The sequence below is a fragment of the Bipolaris maydis genome (genome assembly GCF_028858645.1).
Source record: "Bipolaris maydis strain C4 unplaced genomic scaffold PSV08scaffold_6, whole genome shotgun sequence".
Taxonomy (NCBI): domain Eukaryota; kingdom Fungi; phylum Ascomycota; class Dothideomycetes; order Pleosporales; family Pleosporaceae; genus Bipolaris; species Bipolaris maydis.
Window position 1 is genome coordinate 531,585 of NW_027093862.1, and position 16,637 is coordinate 548,221.

The window sequence follows — 16,637 nt, forward strand, 5'->3', positions numbered from 1 at the left end:
GTTCCGAGGGTTGGTTACAAACGGTAGCTCGGAACAAATTTCCTTTAACAGGTAGAGGTGCTTTTTTGGATAACACGTCGACTTGTTCTCTGATAATATAGTTCAATTCGCCTTGTGGATTGCGTTGCAAGACTTTCTCGGTTTCTCCTCGAGTCGGTCTTGAACTCTCGCATTGCATTCCCCCACGCTCGACCCGGCAACTGCCTTTGAGCAATACTATGGCCTCCCGCCGAGCGCTGGCCCGCCTTCCGACGCTGACCGCTCGTTCGTCCTTGGTTCGCGCAACTCCTCTATTCACCAGAATGTCGACTCCCATCAGTCAAAGCAAGGTTGCTGCTCGGCGGCTGCATGCCACCGCTCAGCACCTGAAGCCAGCATCGTCTGCAGCGGCCGAGTCGTACCCTATGAACCACGAGCCAATCCAATCGCCGGTAGACACACAGAACTTTATCGACAACCAGTTTGTGGCCTCCAAGGCTACGCAATGGATTGATCTGCACGACCCAGCGACCAACAACCTGGTGACACGGGTTCCGCAAAGCACGGATGAGGAGCTCAAGGCGGCCGTGGACAGCGCCGAAAAGGCCTTCAAGCCATGGAAGGAGACGAGTTTGCTTCACAGGCAGCAGATTTTGTTCAAATACACACACTTGATTCGCGAGAACTGGGACAGGCTGGCGGCCAGCATCACACTTGAACAGGGCAAGACGTTTGCAGACGCCCGAGGTGATGTGCTTCGCGGTCTCCAGGTCGCGGAGACAGCATGCGGTATCACAACCCAGATGACGGGCGAAGTGCTCGAGGTCGCCAAGGACATGGAGACACGCAGCTACAGGGAGCCACTGGGTGTTGTGGCTGCCATTTGCCCTTTTAGTGAGTACAAGAGCTGAGGTGCTACACAAGGATATTGCTAATGCATTTGGCAAGACTTTCCCGCGATGATTCCGCTCTGGACCATTCCCATCGCCGCCGTGACAGGTAACACTGTTGTCATCAAGCCCTCGGAACGCGACCCTGGCGCGTGTATGATTTTGGCTGAGCTTGCCGAGAAGGCTGGCTTCCCCCCTGGTGTCATCAACATCATTCACGGTTCGGCCAAGACTGTCGACTTCATCATTGACGAGCCCCGCATCAAGGCCATCAGCTTTGTAGGAAGCAACAAGGCCGGAGAATACATTTACGCACGCGCATCTGCCCAGGGCAAACGTGTACAGGCCAACTTGGGCGCCAAGAACCACGCTGCTGTGCTTCCTGACTGTAACAAGAACCATGCGCTCAATGCCATTGCCGGTGCTGCTTTCGGAGCGGCCGGGCAGCGATGCATGGCTTTGAGTACCTTGGTCATGATTGGCGAGACAAAGGACTGGGTTCCTGAGATTGCCGAGCGCGCAAAGGACCTTTCCATGAACGGTGGTTTCGAAGACGGCGCCGATCTTGGACCGGTCATCAGCCCAGAGTCTAAGAAGAGAATCGAAGAGCTGATTGCCAGCGCCGAGGAGGAGGGTGCGACTATTCTCCTTGACGGACGCGGCCAAAAGCCACCGTCTGAGAAGTATGCCAATGGCAACTGGGTAAGTAGCAGTGGCGACGTGTGGATTTGTAACATTAGACTAATCGAGGTCATAGGTTGGCCCTACGATTATCGCCAACGTCAAGCCCCACATGAAGTGCTACAAGGAGGAAATCTTCGGGCCAGTGCTTGTGTGCCTGAACGTCGAGACGATTGACGAGGCCATTGATATGATTAACGCAAACGAGTACGGAAACGGTACCGCCATCTTCACCCGCTCAGGGGCAACTGCCGGCCGTTTCCAGCGCGAGATTGAGGCAGGTCAAGTTGGTATCAACGTGCCGATTCCAGTCCCTGTAAGTGTGCCGACTAGTCTCGATGAATACGAAGGGATATTAACAATGGCGTAGCTCCCCATGTTCTCCTTCACCGGCAACAAGAAGTCGGTTGCAGGAGGCGGCGCAAACACATTCTACGGCAAGCCAGGCCTGCTGTTCTACACACAGCAAAAGACGGTAACTAGCCTGTGGAGGAGCGAGGATGCAGTCGCGACAAAGGCGTCGGTCAACATGCCGACTCAGAGCTAAGTAAACAAATCTGGCGTATTTTTTTGGTGGTGGTGGTGGTTGTTGCACGGCCTCTCTCGGGAGTGAGGTGGGCGTTCTGGTTTTATGAACAAAGAACCACACTATGTACACACAAAAAAAGAACCCCATTAAACGGCTGGAGGAATTTTAAAATGACCCATGTAGTACCAAAAACCTTAAATTTTGGAAATGAGAGAAGGAAACAAATAAGCTTACATGAACATTGTTTAACCGCCGTAATCTCTTTCAAGGTTCTGACTGTTCTGCATCAAGTTACCTTACTCTATACTATGCATGTAAAAGAGTCAGGTAAAATGCCAAGTCGCACCTTTTCTCTTTTAGGATAAAGTGCCACGTGACTCTAGCCAAGCGATCGGGGAAATGGGTAAAAAAGCAACAAGTGAGGTCATAATCACTCACAAACGGGCTGGGGGCAAATGTGTTCTCGGCTCCACTCGGAAACGCTTCAACGCTACCGGCCCGGGGGGCAATCCAACGAGAGAAATAATCAACCCCAGCTTCCAAGTCATTTTGTGCATTCAGTATGCAGAAGAAAAAAAACACATGTACACATAACACAGTGCATTTCCCCTTGAGCTTCTTTTGTTCTGTTCTCTTGCGACGCCCTCCCGTTGGCTGGAGGGCGGGGAGCAAAGCAGCAAGCAAGCAAGATTGCTGCCAAGGAACCAGACATACGCATACACGCCCGCCTTATTAGCAAAAGACGCGCCTCACCTGCCTTAGTACATACATACACACACATATACGCAGTCAAGTAAGAGAGTGAGAGAGAGAGGGCTATGCAATCGCCGATGCACACACACACACAGACACGCAGACAGACACGCACGGGTGGACCCCACACCCCACACACCCCCCCCCCCCCCCATGTCATCATTACCATGTGTTTGTGTATACACAGTTTATGTGTTTTTCAACTCCCCAAAAAAAACCCGCACGTTGCAGTTGCACACAACAGGTTTTGCAAGTTAAAAAAAAAGAGGTAGCGTGAAGGAAAAGTGTGTGATGAAGGCGGCCGCGTTTTTTTGCTGGCGCCGATTGCGGGCGTGATGCCAGCTTTGTCAAAGAAAGAGAGAGAGAGAAAAGGGCCAGACAGGGGGCGCTAAGGGCTTAGGGGTATGGCGGTGGGGGGTTTTTCTTGGTTTTTGGGGGGTGCGAGGTGCGTTGGTACGGTAGCGTGGGAAGGGAGGGGGAGGAAGGTCCTTTTTTTTTGTGAGAGAGAGGGAGAGGAGGGGATTAACGAGCGAAGGGGAAGGGCGAGCTACCTGGAGTGCTGATGCCAGGGTAAGAGGAGGGAGGGAGGAAGGTATTATGCAAGTGCTGATGCGGAGGGTGTGTTCTGGGCTTTGGAAGGGGGGTGCAGGGTAGCTTGCGTGCGTAGTGTACCCTTTGGGGAGTTGTTTTTGTTGCTGGCGGGCTGGGGGTCAGGGCTTGGCAACTTTGGGTGTGTTTGGCCCTTTGGTGATGGGGGTCAATTGATGGGTTGTGGACTGGCAAGGCAAAGCAAAATCAAGGCAGCGAGAAAGAGAGGGAAGAAACGTGTAATTTTTTCCGGTGGCTTTTTTTCGATTGTTTTATCTGTCCAACTGTCGAGTTGCAAAATAGAGTGGCGGAGAGGCGGAGGCTGGCTGTGCAGGTTTTTGATCATGGCAAACGCGGAGGTCAGATCATTGTGGCTGGGACCGGCGCGCGGGTAGTCAGACCCCATCTGGCAGACGGACTATCGATGCTGTCTAAATTTGTGCAGTCCATGTACATACTATCGGGCGATTCGCACATGTGGCCGCGGGGGATCGGGTTTTGGCTGGCGTGACAGATGGTGTGGATCGATGGACATGCTAAGAGGACGTGTATGCACTCGTTGTTTGTCGCTGGTCAGTCCATGTCTGAGTGAATGAAGCAGAGTAGATAAGACGGTAAGCCCACGGCGTAATCAAATAACGCCCATCTGCCGACTGTCCGCTTGCAACCGTCCGTTGTCTTGCTTGGCCCAGGTCCGAAGCAAGCTCCGCGCCAGGGCTTTGCTCTCTGCGTTTCAGAAAGTGGATCGGGCTGTGGGCGTAGATCATCTTAGACTCCAATCGGGATAGCTAGGCGGCGCCGTTGATGACGAGTCGTCGTGGGTAACTCGCAGGGCCGGGAGGGCGAGGCCTCTACGTACCGCGCGTCGTATTCGCAGCTTACTTTACCTGACCTGGCCTATGCCACAAAACCACAAGTACGATTGTTCCGGCCACCCATTTCCATCTCGCCCGCTCACATCGCCGCCAGCCTCTCTCTTACATCCTTCGTGTGCTCTTGCGACACCCATTGTCATAGCCATAGCCCCGTCCTACTCGCCTTATCATTTAACCCACTACCCACACTACCCACACTACCCACATCTTTATCGCGCTGGGATCACTTTCGCGTGCGTCCACACCCGCCGCCCACTCACAGACCTGGTCCGCCATACCCGTCCGCCGCCAGCCTGCTTGGAGCAAAGTGTAATAGTCGTCCTAAAAACAGGGAAAGCGAAAAAGGAAAGACAAAGTAGAAAAAAAACTGGGTAACTGAAGCGCGCGCTCCCCCCCAACCGAACCTGACTCCGCTTTTTACCATGGAGAACCCGACTCAGAAACCGCGCCAGCGAGGCCTCAGCTTCCACAGCAACAAAAGTCGCGACCCGCCCGCACCCAAGAGCCCAAAGAGTCCTTCCTCCAAGCACGAGCGCAAGTTCAGCGAGCACCTTGACCCTAATTCAAAGGCGGATCCAAACCACGCTATGAACGAGCTACAGCCTGGTATGTCTGCTGCTCTTCCTGCAGTCCTGCGCTGCTGTGCCCTGTCCAACCCTGCTTTTTGTTGAGTGCTCGACATGGCCTTTGCTGACCACTTGACCCAGTTGCCGCTGCGCTCGAGAAGCCTACGCTCCAGTCTCTGCGCTCATTCCAGCATACCGATTCCTCTGGTAACCCAATTGGTATGTTGTGCTTTTGTGCTTTTGCTATCCTTATTGCCATCGCGCGTTGAGCATCACAATCTAACCAACGGCCCACAGTCGACCCTGATCTCTCCAACCCCACTCGTTCTAGATGGGAGCGCCCGCTCGACACGATCCGCTCTTTCGAAGCCGCCATTGATGGCGAATACAGGCGTCGGTCGCAGTCTATGCGCGTCGACAACACGGACCATGGAAGCCGAAGAAGCAGCTACTATGGCGGAGGCTACAATGACCAGAACCGCCAATCCAACGCCAGCTACTTTCCCCAGAGACAATATGGTCGCGATAGTTATGCAGACGGTCATGGCTATGGCGGACCTGTTGGCGGAGGACCACCACCCCCACGGATGCGGTACGGCAACCGGATGCAGTCGGACCCGGGATGGACCAACAGGCAGAGTATGCAGGGCGTCTATCCCATGAACGGATACCAAAAGTCCCGCGACACGGTACATACCAACGGCTCCAACGGTAGTCATAGCGACGGTCCCTACTCCAACGACCCCAGCAGCGACAACAGCTCGATCGAGCGCGGCGTACCCGTCCAGCCACCCCAGCAAGATTTGTCATCACAATACGCCTTTATCAATAACTTTGGCAGAGGACCTATTCTCGAGGAGTTTGGCGAGCGCCCCGGTTATTCCTCCCAGGGAGCTCCGCCTCCGCCCCAGCACAACGGCATGTATTCAAACGGCTCACCCCCGCAACCCCCGAAACACGCCATGCAGCCTGCACCAGCCCCCATCAAATTGGACAGCGGCAGCGCCCCAGCCCCCGAGCAGTCACGGCCCAAGATGCTGTCCAAGAACAGCAGCAATGCAGGCGAAAAGCGCAAGAGCTGGCTTAAGAAGCGCTTCAGCAAGGGTTAAAAAGACCGCCAGCAAACGGGCTGATTAAACCAAGCGCTTTCCGTCAAAGGATTTTGATATACCCCAGGGTTGTGGTTGCTTATAAGAGCCTTGTAGCAGAAGTGGCGTATGTGTCTATATGCCACACATACACACTCACACATAAACCAAACCCATGACGATGAATTGATGAAGTCCTTTTTTTTTGCAGGCGAAGGGGAAGAGGAAATACAGAGAGAGCTGTCTCTGCTTCAACACTGGAAAAAGAAGGGAGAGGGCCGCAGGCGGTTTTAAACTTGAGATCCGCCGGCCGCATGTCATTCCTTTTTTCTCTGTTGTGCTTTAAAGCATTCTCTTGGCGTTTTCTTCTATCTGGCATCTTTTTTTGGTTCTTTTTGGTCGAGAGAGGAATTATTCACGATGGACAAAGGGAAATTATGGGATATACCGAGGGTTTCTGTGTGTGTGTGTGTTTTTTTTCTTGTTCCTTTTCTGCCTGTGTGTGTTCTCTTGGTCACTCCCTCCTTGTTATGAAGCGTCTTTTTAACTCTTTTTTTTTCTTCTCTGTTTTTCTGCACGCATGAAATTCTGTTATTATTTTTGCTACAACTATTTTTCCCCCCCGGGGGAGGAAGGCGGGATCTTGCTACAGTATATGGGAACCTAGTTTCTAGGTTTTTTTTTAATGTGGTAATCTTAATGCTTGAGATGAAAAGTAGTAACATCCCCCATCGTTTACCTTTGCTTTTTGACCTTGATGATGTTTAGAGCTGCATTTCTTTTTTTTTCTAGATGAACTTCTACAGTGACCCAAGTATTTTTTTTTTTGGCCTTGCCAGTTTGATTGCCATGTTGAATTCTTTCTGCAAGGACGCGAAGATAACTAAACTTGGTCTTATCTCAGTTCTTCGTTTCCCCTGCGCACCTTTTCCCTTCCCCTTCTAATTCATCATATGAAAAGCAAACGATTCCAAAAAAAACTACCCATACATCTCCTTGCTCACCTCGCCCCTTGTCAAGCCCCCATAATCCTATCCTTCTTGCTCCTCGCCTTGGCCTCCTCCCGACTAGCCTGTTGCTGCTCCTGCTCTGCCTGCTGCTGCTTGGCCTCGTACAACTTGCGTTGGCGCACCGCTTCCCATTGCTCAATGTCGTTTTGCGTAAGCGTGATTGTGGTGGGGGCGCGGCGGAGCATGGTTTTTGGCAAAGTAAAAAGAAGATGAATGTGTGTATGGGATGTGATTAAGGGGTGGCGCGGCGTGAGTTTTGTTTGGTTGGAGGAGGGCGGTTAAATGGGGAGGGGGTATTGTGTGGGAGAGCCCAGAGAGATGATTTGTTGGGTGGTAAGAGGGTTGGGGGGTGGATGGCGGTGAGAGTGGCGGGTGGGAAGTTGTTGTTTACAAGTTAACGAACGAATAATTGTATGAGTGGGTAAAGATCAGACGGGCGTCTTTGTGGTGGAATGCGTAAACGCCAAGTCACATGCACCAGTGAAGCACAGAGCACGTGGTGCGGAGTGTTTAACTTGGGGCAAAGGATCCCTGCTTCTGCCAAGACTTCGCGATCCGAAAGTTTGGAGGTTGAGCGTGCAATCGCACAATCGATTGCTATCCATTCCGGCATGGCTCAACGACAAATGTACGCTTCAATGGGTGCGCTGCGGCGCTCATTGGGAGCAGATGTAGCCTCGGTACAGGCTTGCTCATCGAGAGCATTGCACAGCTCGGCGAGGAGGCTGGAAGAGCAACCCAGCGATGCGTCGCCCGCCCAGCGTACGTCTTCAGTCCTTTCAATTGTACGCCCCAGAACTGCTGTATTGACACAAATGCAGCGCCAAACTCGCGCAAAGTACGCTCAGCCACTGCTCTCAAGCAGATTGCCTCGCTGCAATACCGCCGCCAGCCCGGCGCACTCGCAAGAGGTTCCTTCCCCAGCGGCCAAATGCTACGACGAACCCCCCGCTCGCCCACTCCTCAAGCCAACGAATACGGCTTCATCCCCGAAGATGGTGCTCCATCCAATACCCAGCAAGACGCCAGCCCCCGCACCGCACGCAACACAGCAGGCCCAAGGGCAATCCGCGGCTCGGCCCCTCCACCAGGCCAAATGGTCCGCGCCCCCTCCACACTGCGTATGAGCCGTTCAGCACCGGGAGCCGCCACTCGCGGTCCCAACCTGCGCGGTCGCGACGCCCGCAGACCAGCCGCCGGCGGAAAACGCAGCACAGCGGGGAACAACCGCGGCGAAGCGGGGCCCAAGCGTCGAGAAAAGACATCTGGAGGCGACGAGACCATGAGCACAAGGCTCGCGGATGTAGAGCTCGGTGATACCATTTCAGATGCTATGACGCAGCAGTTGCTCCGTTTGCAACGTAAAGAGTGGGATCGTGTTCCGTACGAGCCCAAGTATGCTAAAGGAAGCTTTGCCGCGAATGAATTGATACATGCGGGGCGAGAGTTGTTCAAGGGTGAGAGTCCGCCGGTTAAGATTTGGGGGCCGCTCGAGAAGCGGATTGGCGTTGTTGGCATGTTTGGCGCTGAGGCGCATTTGAAAGTCCGGCGGGTGCTGGATGGAGATGCTGAGCCGTTTGGACAGGAAGTGATTGAGGAGGCTGAGCCGGTGGAGGTCAAGGGCGTGGAAAAGAAGGAGAAGGCTGTTGTACAATAGAAGAAGAGGGGGCATGTGGATGATACTTGTATGATCTAGAGCAATTAAAGGATATGGACGGGGCATGAGACGGTCATTCATGTCTATGTCATGGATTTATACGTAGTATAGTCTATGGCTGTACTGCGAATCATCTTCCTACTCTGCCTGTTCAAACAGGAAACTGATCTCAACCCAGCCTATTTCGATGCCCAGACAACCTTGTACTTGAACTGCGTCGGGAAACTCTTGTCCGTAATAAGCAACTCCTCGCCCTCCTCGACCAAGTCAACCATCTTCTTCTCCAAGTTTGGTCGCGTCTGCTCCTCCAGGCCTGCAAGCTGCATGTAGAGCGACTTTTCACCTGTGCGAATCGAGGGTTTCTTGAGTTGCCTATGTTGTTCGTTAATAGGAAATTGGTATATAGCCAAGGCAAAAGGGTTACGTACGCTTCTGGACGTTCCGCCAACCCGTCAATGAACTCTTGCAGCGTGATACCGGGAAGAATCTGGAGGGGTCGCGCGATGTTCCCGGCGCCGCACACAGGACAATCATCCTTCTTCTGATGCTCAAACGTATACGTGTATACAGAGTCATCTCCAGTGTACATCATGTAGTTGTCCATGCCGGGGTAGCCCAGGAAAGGGTTGCTGTTGGTTGCGACCTTGAACGCCTCATTACAGCAGCTGGCTGCTACGATAGCGTTCGTACTGGCAATTGCTGGGATAATGTTCTTGACGACTCCTTGGGTCATGCTGTAGGTTACTCCGTCAATGTTGAATTCCTTGGCGCGGGCAGTGGCTTTGTTGAAGAGCCAGGTGATGTGTTCTGGGTCATCGGTATCGAGGGTAATGTCTTTGCGTTCCTCCTCCCACGCGATGATGTGCGCCCATTCGATGCAGTGTTGCGGCTGCCGGGGAATAGTGGCGAGTGTACAGAGCGGTACTGCAGCGCGGGGCGCGTGCATGTCTAATTGGCATTCAATGCACGAGGTCATGGTGGGGAAAATGACACGTGCTTGTCCTTTGAATCCCTCTGTGCCGCCATCGATCAAGGGCTTCATTGAATCTGGGTCGTTTTCGTCTACCATACCCACCAGTGTGGCGTTGATCCAGCGTCTTGCTTCTATGGAATCTAGGCCGCAAACAATGAGGCCAAATTGCATGTAGTACGCTTCGTCCTTGTCCTGGATCTTGCCGCAGTACGGAGTGATTTTGACGCCCTTGACGCGCTTTTCTACGAATGAAGCGGCGGTTTCTGCCTTGTACTTTCCTACGTCTGAAGCCCGGAAGAGGAATTGCCGATTCAGGTTGCTGACGTCAATTGTGTCCATGTCGATTACGTGGATGTCCTTGAAGCCTGAGAGGGCAAGGTTTTTGAGAATTTCACACCCTAGACCACCAGCTCCGCTGCATCTTGTCAGGAAACATGCTGGATAAAAGGGGCGGTCTCCATATGGCTTGATGATAGACTCACATGACTCTGCATCGGATTAGCTGGCATTTCGTGTAGTTACAAACACAACATGCTTACAGAACTTTGAGATTACTCAGATACTCAATGACTTGTTCACCGGCCATGAAGCTATCCTCATCTGTAAAAGGCCCCTTGCGAGTCAAGAACCTATCGAGGTACTTCCTATCGCGTGAGATCAGCGCTGAGCTAGGGTGTCTTCGGCTTTCTGTAGCTTACCATCGGGCCCGTGGATTGGCTGTTGATGCAGCCCCCATATCGTTGACATTAACAGCCATATTCGGTAAATGTGTAGAAGGTTGATATGGGATCAGTCCAGCAGAGCAAACAGTAGTCATAGGCATCAGAGTGTAGACGGTCCGCCAAGACACTAGCATGCGGGTCTGCGCATAAGAAGGAATCGCCGATTGGGCACAGTACACTACGCATCTCCCGCTACGCAACATTGCAGTAGGTTGGTAAAGTCACCGTTCTTGACGCCTTCATTCGCCTTTTTCCTTGGATGAATCGGATACCATGGCCGATTTCTTAACGGCGGTTTCTACCAGCAAAGTCAACCGTAGCGAGCCTCTCATTCAAGAGGTTAGGAGCCTAGATGCACAAGAAGATGCAGTAGCCATTGACTCTGCAGAATCAGCACTGAAAGCGTTAAAAAACCAGCCCAGTCGGACGACTGTAAACAGTGTTCTCGATTACCTCACTGTAGAGGGGTTTAGCCTCTTACTTCCGGACCCGCTCAATGCAAGCATCGCTCATCAACTTGTGAACGAAACCATTCCCAACTACTGGGGATCAATCAAAGACAAAAAAGAAGCAAAGAAGATTGGAAAAATCCTTCGGAATCCAACGAGTCTGGGACATATTATTACAAGACTTCGGTCACTTATCGTGGATAGTCGTCAGAAGAAGAAACTCGGAGAAGAGCGGAATACAGCTGAACACATCTCGGATGCGCTAGATGTTTTAGATCTGACACTACGCGGTAATGAGACTTCATTCCTAATATTGCAAGATACTTTTTTGTTCGGCAAGAACGTCATACAGAAGAAGCTTATATGGAAGGAGTATCTTGCCCAAGTAGCATCGGGACGTCTACTGTCGATTGCAGCAGAGGCTGAGGATGTTTTGAAGAAAAACAACGACATATCGAGAGTCTCCAGCTGGCTTGCAGAAGGCAAGGAGTATGCAGAATGGCTAGGTCGGAACACGGCTATTTTGCTGCAACGCGGGTCCGAAAGCGATGACCATCTCACTGCTACTGCAGAACTCTGCTCAAAGGCCCTGGGGTTGGGCTATACAGGTAGGCTAGTTTATCTGATTATTGAATGGTGCTGACGAGTCAGATCAAATCGTGAGCTCTCTACTTCTGACGATAATTAACGATGATAGCGTTGAGCACCTCGTGCGTTTGTTGTCCCACATGAAGACATTTGAGCAGCGAAAGTACATGAATGCAATCATCACGTTTGTGGCCAAGCAATATCTCTCAAACGAAGTTGTCAGTAAAGACTCGCCGGTTGCATCATCTCCTGTCATAGGTGCTGCTGCTGGTTTGTTTCATGACCTAATCCAAGATAACGATGTCCTCAAAGAACATCTCATCTCAACACTTACAAAATCAACGATACCCGTACTAGATGATTCGCTATCAGCCAGGCGAAGTGTCGTAGCTGCTTTGGCGAAAGATCATGGTAAGCAATGCCAGTATTCACGTATGTGAACAGTACTGACATCCATAGACAAGTTGCATACCCTTTTGGAAAACCTCATCAAACTCTTTGGAGATTTAGTCTATATCAGACACACACCAGTATTGCAACAAGAAGGCATGTAGCGATTTGTTTCTACGAAATTACTTCTAACGAAATGCAGCTCTTGCTCAGACGTTGGCACTTTGTAGTGGCTATGTCAAACGTTCAGAGCCTATGTTTCTCAATATGATGGCAAAATCATCACATCATGTCAACGGAATGTCGAACCGAATCGGCGCTGCCTCTGCGCGAGCCCGTTTTTTAGGGATCTCTGTTGGTATTGCCATCTCCAAGATGGTAGATAAACCGGAGTTGCAACTGAAGATTGAGCTGGAGGGCGCTGAAGCTGAAGAAGCAAGCTGGTACGAGCGGCTCACCAACATTGACGACAAAGTTGGGAAGGCTGCAGATCTCAAGACCCAGCAGAGCAGCACAGCCTCAGTGAAGAAGACGCAGCCGAAACCGAAATCACTTCCCAAGACCTCAAAATCTCCAGTGATAACCGAAATACAGGGACCACGAGTCATCGAAGTCGTGTCTGATTCAGAAGACGAGGATGCAGATCTGATGATGTATGATAAACCAGATTCTGACCCGGAGGACGACACAGATGACCCGACAGCCATCAACCGCAATAAACCCACAGCGCCCGTCTACATCCGGGATCTCATCGCCGGCCTTCGCGACCAAGAAAACTATGACCGACACGAGCTTGCTTTAGCCACAGCTGCATCTCTGATTCGCCGCAAAGCAAACTTTGGAACAGAAGTGACTGATCACCTTGAGGAACTTGCGACAATACTTGCAAGTCTGCAAGACAACTCGGAGCTAGAGGAGTTTGCGCAACAAAGACAGCAAGCTTTGATTGCTGTGCTGCTTGCAAAACCGGCGCAGATGGCGCAGTGGTTTGCACGGTCTTTCTTCTCTGGCGACTACAGTCTGCAACAACGCATAGCTATGCTCACGACCCTCGGTATTGGAGCGCGCGAACTGGCAGGAATGAAAGATACTTCAACCGATGACATGATACCCGCAAAACCAGACTTTCCTAGCAAGCAGCTTCCTCCACATCTCCACAGTATCTACTCAGAAGATAAAAATAGGCCATCGGTGGCGAAGATATCAAGTCACATGGCACGTGAAATGCTCTCCCCAATTGCATCACAAGCAGCCGACCAACTCAGTGGGCCCAATATTCTCAAAGTGCGAACCTTTTCTTCACGCATGGAAGTAGAAAAGAAGCGACATAAGCCAATTCCGAATGCCCTCGCCCAAATTGTAGCGGATAATTTCTTCTTTCCTCTCACTGGACGCTGGTGGCTCCAGGTTCGCGCTAGCAACGACTCCATCTACACTTCCACCCACCTTTTACCACCATTCCTACAAACGCTTTCTATACTTCTCAATGCATCGGGTCCAAATACCCTTGCACTGCCCCAGATGACACGTGAGTACTGGGATCTCTTGCTCTCGGTGCGTGGTTTGGCCAGTAAGGATAAGAACATACTCAATGCCGTTTTGTTCGGTTTCCTGATGTTGTTGGAAACAAACGAGAATAAGGAGAGACTTGCTACTGATCAAGGAAAAGAGCTCATGGAGACGCAGGCTTGGGTCAAGATGGTTTTTGACGGCCTGGGCGCTGGGAGTGAGGAGGATGAGAAGGTGAGAGTACTTGCAGCGGGCGTGGTAGTCAGGTGTCAAGAGGTAGTTGAGAAGTATCAGAGAAGGATGGCGGGTGTTTTGATGGACTACTAGGCATGTTCTATTCCATTGGTTTGGAGGTGGTGGTAAGAATGGAGCCGCGCGGCTCGTCAAACTCAGGACTTTAAGCGCCGTGATACTCAGGGTATGCGGCGCTCGAGTTCGCCGGTCCTATCACATAAGATCTTGTGGAGGATACCACAATGCAATAATTAACAGAGGGATATATGATCACTTGCCATTCATCCCACCATTAAGTTGCGATCGGATCAATACACTGAAATATGCTTTGTGAAGTATGCACTGGGGTAATTAGCCAGCACAAAGGAGCAACCAAGATCACCACCTTCGAATATGTATTCAGTCATCATAGGTCTACAAAGACACTTCAAAAATCATGGGACATGCATTGTTTGATATGTACCAAACTGGCCAAGACACTGAGTCTGGATACAGATTTCTCCCAAGATCCGCCTTTATACATCCGAGCAATACTGAATCCGGAAAGAGTCTACAGTAAGAAGACCGGAAAAAGAGCTTTCAGGCTAGATTTTCAGCTCGGAACAAATCACGAATGTAATTTTCTCTTAGCAGAAACAGGTAAACAAACATTTGGAAACACACACACCATTTTCTGACACTGATAGATCACAAAGACCACGCTAACACCCGTAGTCAAAGTCTAAGTGATGTCACGAAAGCAGCGCAGAATTGGATTGAGAGTTGTAAATGCGCAAGTTTCTGGGAAGAGCCTGGCACAAAATGGTACCCTCGCCGTCTGCTGGATTTGCAGGAGTTGCGCACCAGTCCTGATCCACACCAGACAAAAGTACGCCTGGTTGAGTCCAGGGACTGTATTCTGGAGCAAGAGATATGCATTGTATCTGATTGTCCTCCAGCTAAGCATCAGAACAATCGTTATGTCACACTGAGCCATTGCTGGGGCAACCCGAAACTTGGTTCACCACCACCGCTAAGCATGACTTTTGAAAATGAAGAGCGCTTCAAAACTGAGGGTATTGTCGTGAACGACCTACCCAAGACATTCCAAGACGCTGTCGTGTTCGCCGCGGGATTGGAAAAGGTCGGCTTCATATGGATCGACTCGCTTTGTATCCGACAACCTATCAAAGGCGATGGTGAAAATGAGGAAGAGCAGTTACAAGACTGGTTTGAACAGAGTCGTCATATGGGGAGTGTGTACCAAAGGGCTTTTCTGAACATCTCTGCAACTGCTGCGTGTGACACGCAAGGAGGCTTGTTTTTCGATCGCCGCCCAGAACTTCTCCGGGAAAACAAAATTGACGTGTATTATCCGGTAGACTCTCATTCTGCACTGGAAAACGGTGTCAATAGAACAGACGCCTACACGAAATGCTTGTTGATCGATACATCAGCTTGGGACGACCTCGTCGAGAATGCTCCAGTCAATCAACGAGCTTGGGTCTTCCAGGAGCGATTGTTGGCACCACGTGTACTCCACTTTGGATACAACCAGCTCGCCTGGGAATGTCACGAGTTCAACAGCACTGAAAGTTACTCCTCCAGTGAGTTAGCGGTCAATCCATCTGGTATCGACGGTTTTGCCGACAGAAGCCATCTGAAGCATCTCACAGTCTCTGCGGGGCGCTCATTGCGTGAAGCCAGACTAGGCAGCTTTCCAGATCCCGACCAGCATATCAAAGACGTATACATCTACGAACTGTGGAAGAAAATAGTGGAAAGCTATTCCCGAACACAACTTACGAAGCACAATGACAAGCTCACTGCACTGGGCGGCATAGCAAAACTTTTTCAAGACAAGCTATTCAGCCCAGACTACAACCAGACATATGTCGCCGGACTATGGAGTCACCACATCGAATGCCAGCTGCTATGGACTGTAAAAGTAGTCTATCGCGGCAACAACACATATGATAACCCAGGGCGACGTCACCCGGAAAGTGGACCCTCATGGTCTTGGGCCTCCATCACCACTCCACACGGAATAACCTACAACGGCACCACAGACTACGCCTCACTACAAGACAAATGCATCAAATCCCTCTTCTTCAAGGTCATATCCTACACCCTCTCACTCGCCGACCCAAACAACCCCTTTGGCATGCTAAAATCCGCCCACATACTCCTTGCTCCCGACTACCTCCACGCCATCAATCTCATACAGCATCCCGCCGGCCACGTCGTACCCTACACCTGGCACCTAAAATCTGATTCAGCATCTAAACACCCGAACGAGTTCGTCAACATCCATCTCGACGCCCCAACTTCCGACACCGACATCTTTGGTCCTGACGCCCAGTTGTATTGCATGCCAGCTGCGTATGGCAATCGTACAGAGTCAAAGGAAGTTCGGGCTTTGTACTGCTTGATGCTCAAGCATGAAGGTAGTGTTTTTCTTGAGTCGAGTGAGTTGGGGAAGGGAAAAGTGCAGTATAGGGCCTTTCGCCGTGTGGGTGTTGCGAAAGTAGGGTGGATGTACAGGAGAGAGCCAGCGATATTGAGGGAGGGGGAAACGCGCGAAGTTATCTGTATGTGCTGAGGAGACACTATGGTCTATTGTATAGACAGGTCAATTTCGCTTTCTACTCTAGAAAAAAAATTATTACGAAATGATATCTATATTTGATTTCGAGATTCCCATTCGCTATCTGCTGCCATGCTGGCGGCCCGTTTACCCCACTTCATCCTGGTACTGTATCACAACCATGTGATTATTTGTTAGCATTTGATGTTACCAGCCCTCGAATTATGTGATTTCTTCAATTCTTGTTTTCATAACCGGATCATAATGATACAAGCTCAACTTTTGTTCAACGATTACCTAATACCGGGCGCTTGGTCTAGGGGTATGATTTTCGCTTCGCATCTTCCGTGCGTACTTGTGAAAGGTCGTGGGTTCAATTCCCACAGCGTCCACATTGAGTTCTTTTTGCTTTTTTGATATTCCAACCGTTACGCTCATGCTAAGCACTTTGTCTGTGAAACTTTTTTTTGCCATCGTTTGTGGTCAGGTACGTATTTGTAAACAAGTTGCTCACATAATCGAGATTATACAAGTTCCATACATCGAAAAGTGTATGGGTACAAGTAATACATATGATAGTAATTCTGCTT

At 50.8% G+C, this 16,637-nt stretch overlaps 8 protein-coding genes and 1 non-coding gene across 9 annotated transcripts; 7 read left to right on the forward strand and 2 right to left on the reverse strand.

The window, feature by feature from the left end:
• Nucleotides 1-25: 25 nt before the first annotated feature.
• PSV08DRAFT_201137 (Aldehyde/histidinol dehydrogenase) lies at nucleotides 26-2,337 on the forward strand. The gene is made up of 4 exons (XM_014225807.2): nucleotides 26-873; nucleotides 928-1,571; nucleotides 1,627-1,866; nucleotides 1,921-2,337. Exons 1-4 carry the CDS (start codon nucleotides 219-221, stop codon nucleotides 2,095-2,097), a joined length of 1,716 nt encoding a protein of 571 aa, XP_014081282.2. The 5' UTR covers nucleotides 26-218; the 3' UTR covers nucleotides 2,098-2,337.
• A 2,380-nt stretch (nucleotides 2,338-4,717) lies between these two features.
• On the forward strand, nucleotides 4,718-5,970 carry PSV08DRAFT_178331 (uncharacterized protein; the record flags this gene model as incomplete). Its single annotated transcript, XM_014225808.1, has 3 exons — nucleotides 4,718-4,901; nucleotides 5,003-5,080; nucleotides 5,159-5,970. The coding sequence occupies 3 exons, from the start codon at nucleotides 4,718-4,720 to the stop codon at nucleotides 5,968-5,970; spliced, it is 1,074 nt and encodes a 357-aa protein (XP_014081283.1).
• Nucleotides 5,971-6,061: 91 nt separating this feature from the next.
• On the forward strand, nucleotides 6,062-6,684 carry PSV08DRAFT_292356 (uncharacterized protein; the record flags this gene model as incomplete). Its single annotated transcript, XM_066092593.1, has 1 exon — nucleotides 6,062-6,684. A coding segment is annotated over exon 1 (220 nt), but the record flags the coding sequence as incomplete, so codon positions are not given.
• A 280-nt stretch (nucleotides 6,685-6,964) lies between these two features.
• PSV08DRAFT_350828 (uncharacterized protein) lies at nucleotides 6,965-7,144 on the reverse strand (the record flags this gene model as incomplete). The annotated part of the gene is made up of 1 exon (XM_014225809.1): nucleotides 6,965-7,144. The coding sequence occupies one exon, from the start codon at nucleotides 7,142-7,144 to the stop codon at nucleotides 6,965-6,967; it is 180 nt and encodes a 59-aa protein (XP_014081284.1).
• Nucleotides 7,145-7,556: 412 nt separating this feature from the next.
• Nucleotides 7,557-8,696, forward strand: PSV08DRAFT_389318 (uncharacterized protein). Its single transcript, XM_014225810.2, has 2 exons — nucleotides 7,557-7,721; nucleotides 7,781-8,696. Exons 1-2 carry the CDS (start codon nucleotides 7,571-7,573, stop codon nucleotides 8,614-8,616), a joined length of 987 nt encoding a protein of 328 aa, XP_014081285.1. The 5' UTR covers nucleotides 7,557-7,570; the 3' UTR covers nucleotides 8,617-8,696.
• Nucleotides 8,697-8,795: 99 nt separating this feature from the next.
• On the reverse strand, nucleotides 8,796-10,346 carry PSV08DRAFT_350830 (uncharacterized protein; the record flags this gene model as incomplete). Its single annotated transcript, XM_014225811.1, has 5 exons — nucleotides 8,796-8,988; nucleotides 9,045-10,004; nucleotides 10,072-10,077; nucleotides 10,129-10,233; nucleotides 10,288-10,346. The coding sequence occupies 5 exons, from the start codon at nucleotides 10,344-10,346 to the stop codon at nucleotides 8,796-8,798; spliced, it is 1,323 nt and encodes a 440-aa protein (XP_014081286.1).
• Nucleotides 10,347-10,584: 238 nt separating this feature from the next.
• Nucleotides 10,585-13,643, forward strand: PSV08DRAFT_389323 (telomere length regulation protein-domain-containing protein; the record flags this gene model as incomplete). Its single annotated transcript, XM_014225812.2, has 4 exons — nucleotides 10,585-11,368; nucleotides 11,412-11,759; nucleotides 11,808-11,898; nucleotides 11,969-13,643. The coding sequence occupies 4 exons, from the start codon at nucleotides 10,585-10,587 to the stop codon at nucleotides 13,572-13,574; spliced, it is 2,829 nt and encodes a 942-aa protein (XP_014081287.1). The 3' UTR covers nucleotides 13,575-13,643.
• A 161-nt stretch (nucleotides 13,644-13,804) lies between these two features.
• On the forward strand, nucleotides 13,805-16,113 carry PSV08DRAFT_221883 (heterokaryon incompatibility protein-domain-containing protein; the record flags this gene model as incomplete). The annotated part of the gene is made up of 2 exons (XM_014225813.1): nucleotides 13,805-14,036; nucleotides 14,177-16,113. 2 exons carry the CDS (start codon nucleotides 13,805-13,807, stop codon nucleotides 16,060-16,062), a joined length of 2,118 nt encoding a protein of 705 aa, XP_014081288.1. The 3' UTR covers nucleotides 16,063-16,113.
• Nucleotides 16,114-16,352: 239 nt separating this feature from the next.
• On the forward strand, nucleotides 16,353-16,439 carry PSV08DRAFT_t27. Its single transcript has one exon. It is a non-coding gene; the product is annotated as a tRNA-Ala (tRNA).
• Nucleotides 16,440-16,637: the final 198 nt, after the last annotated feature.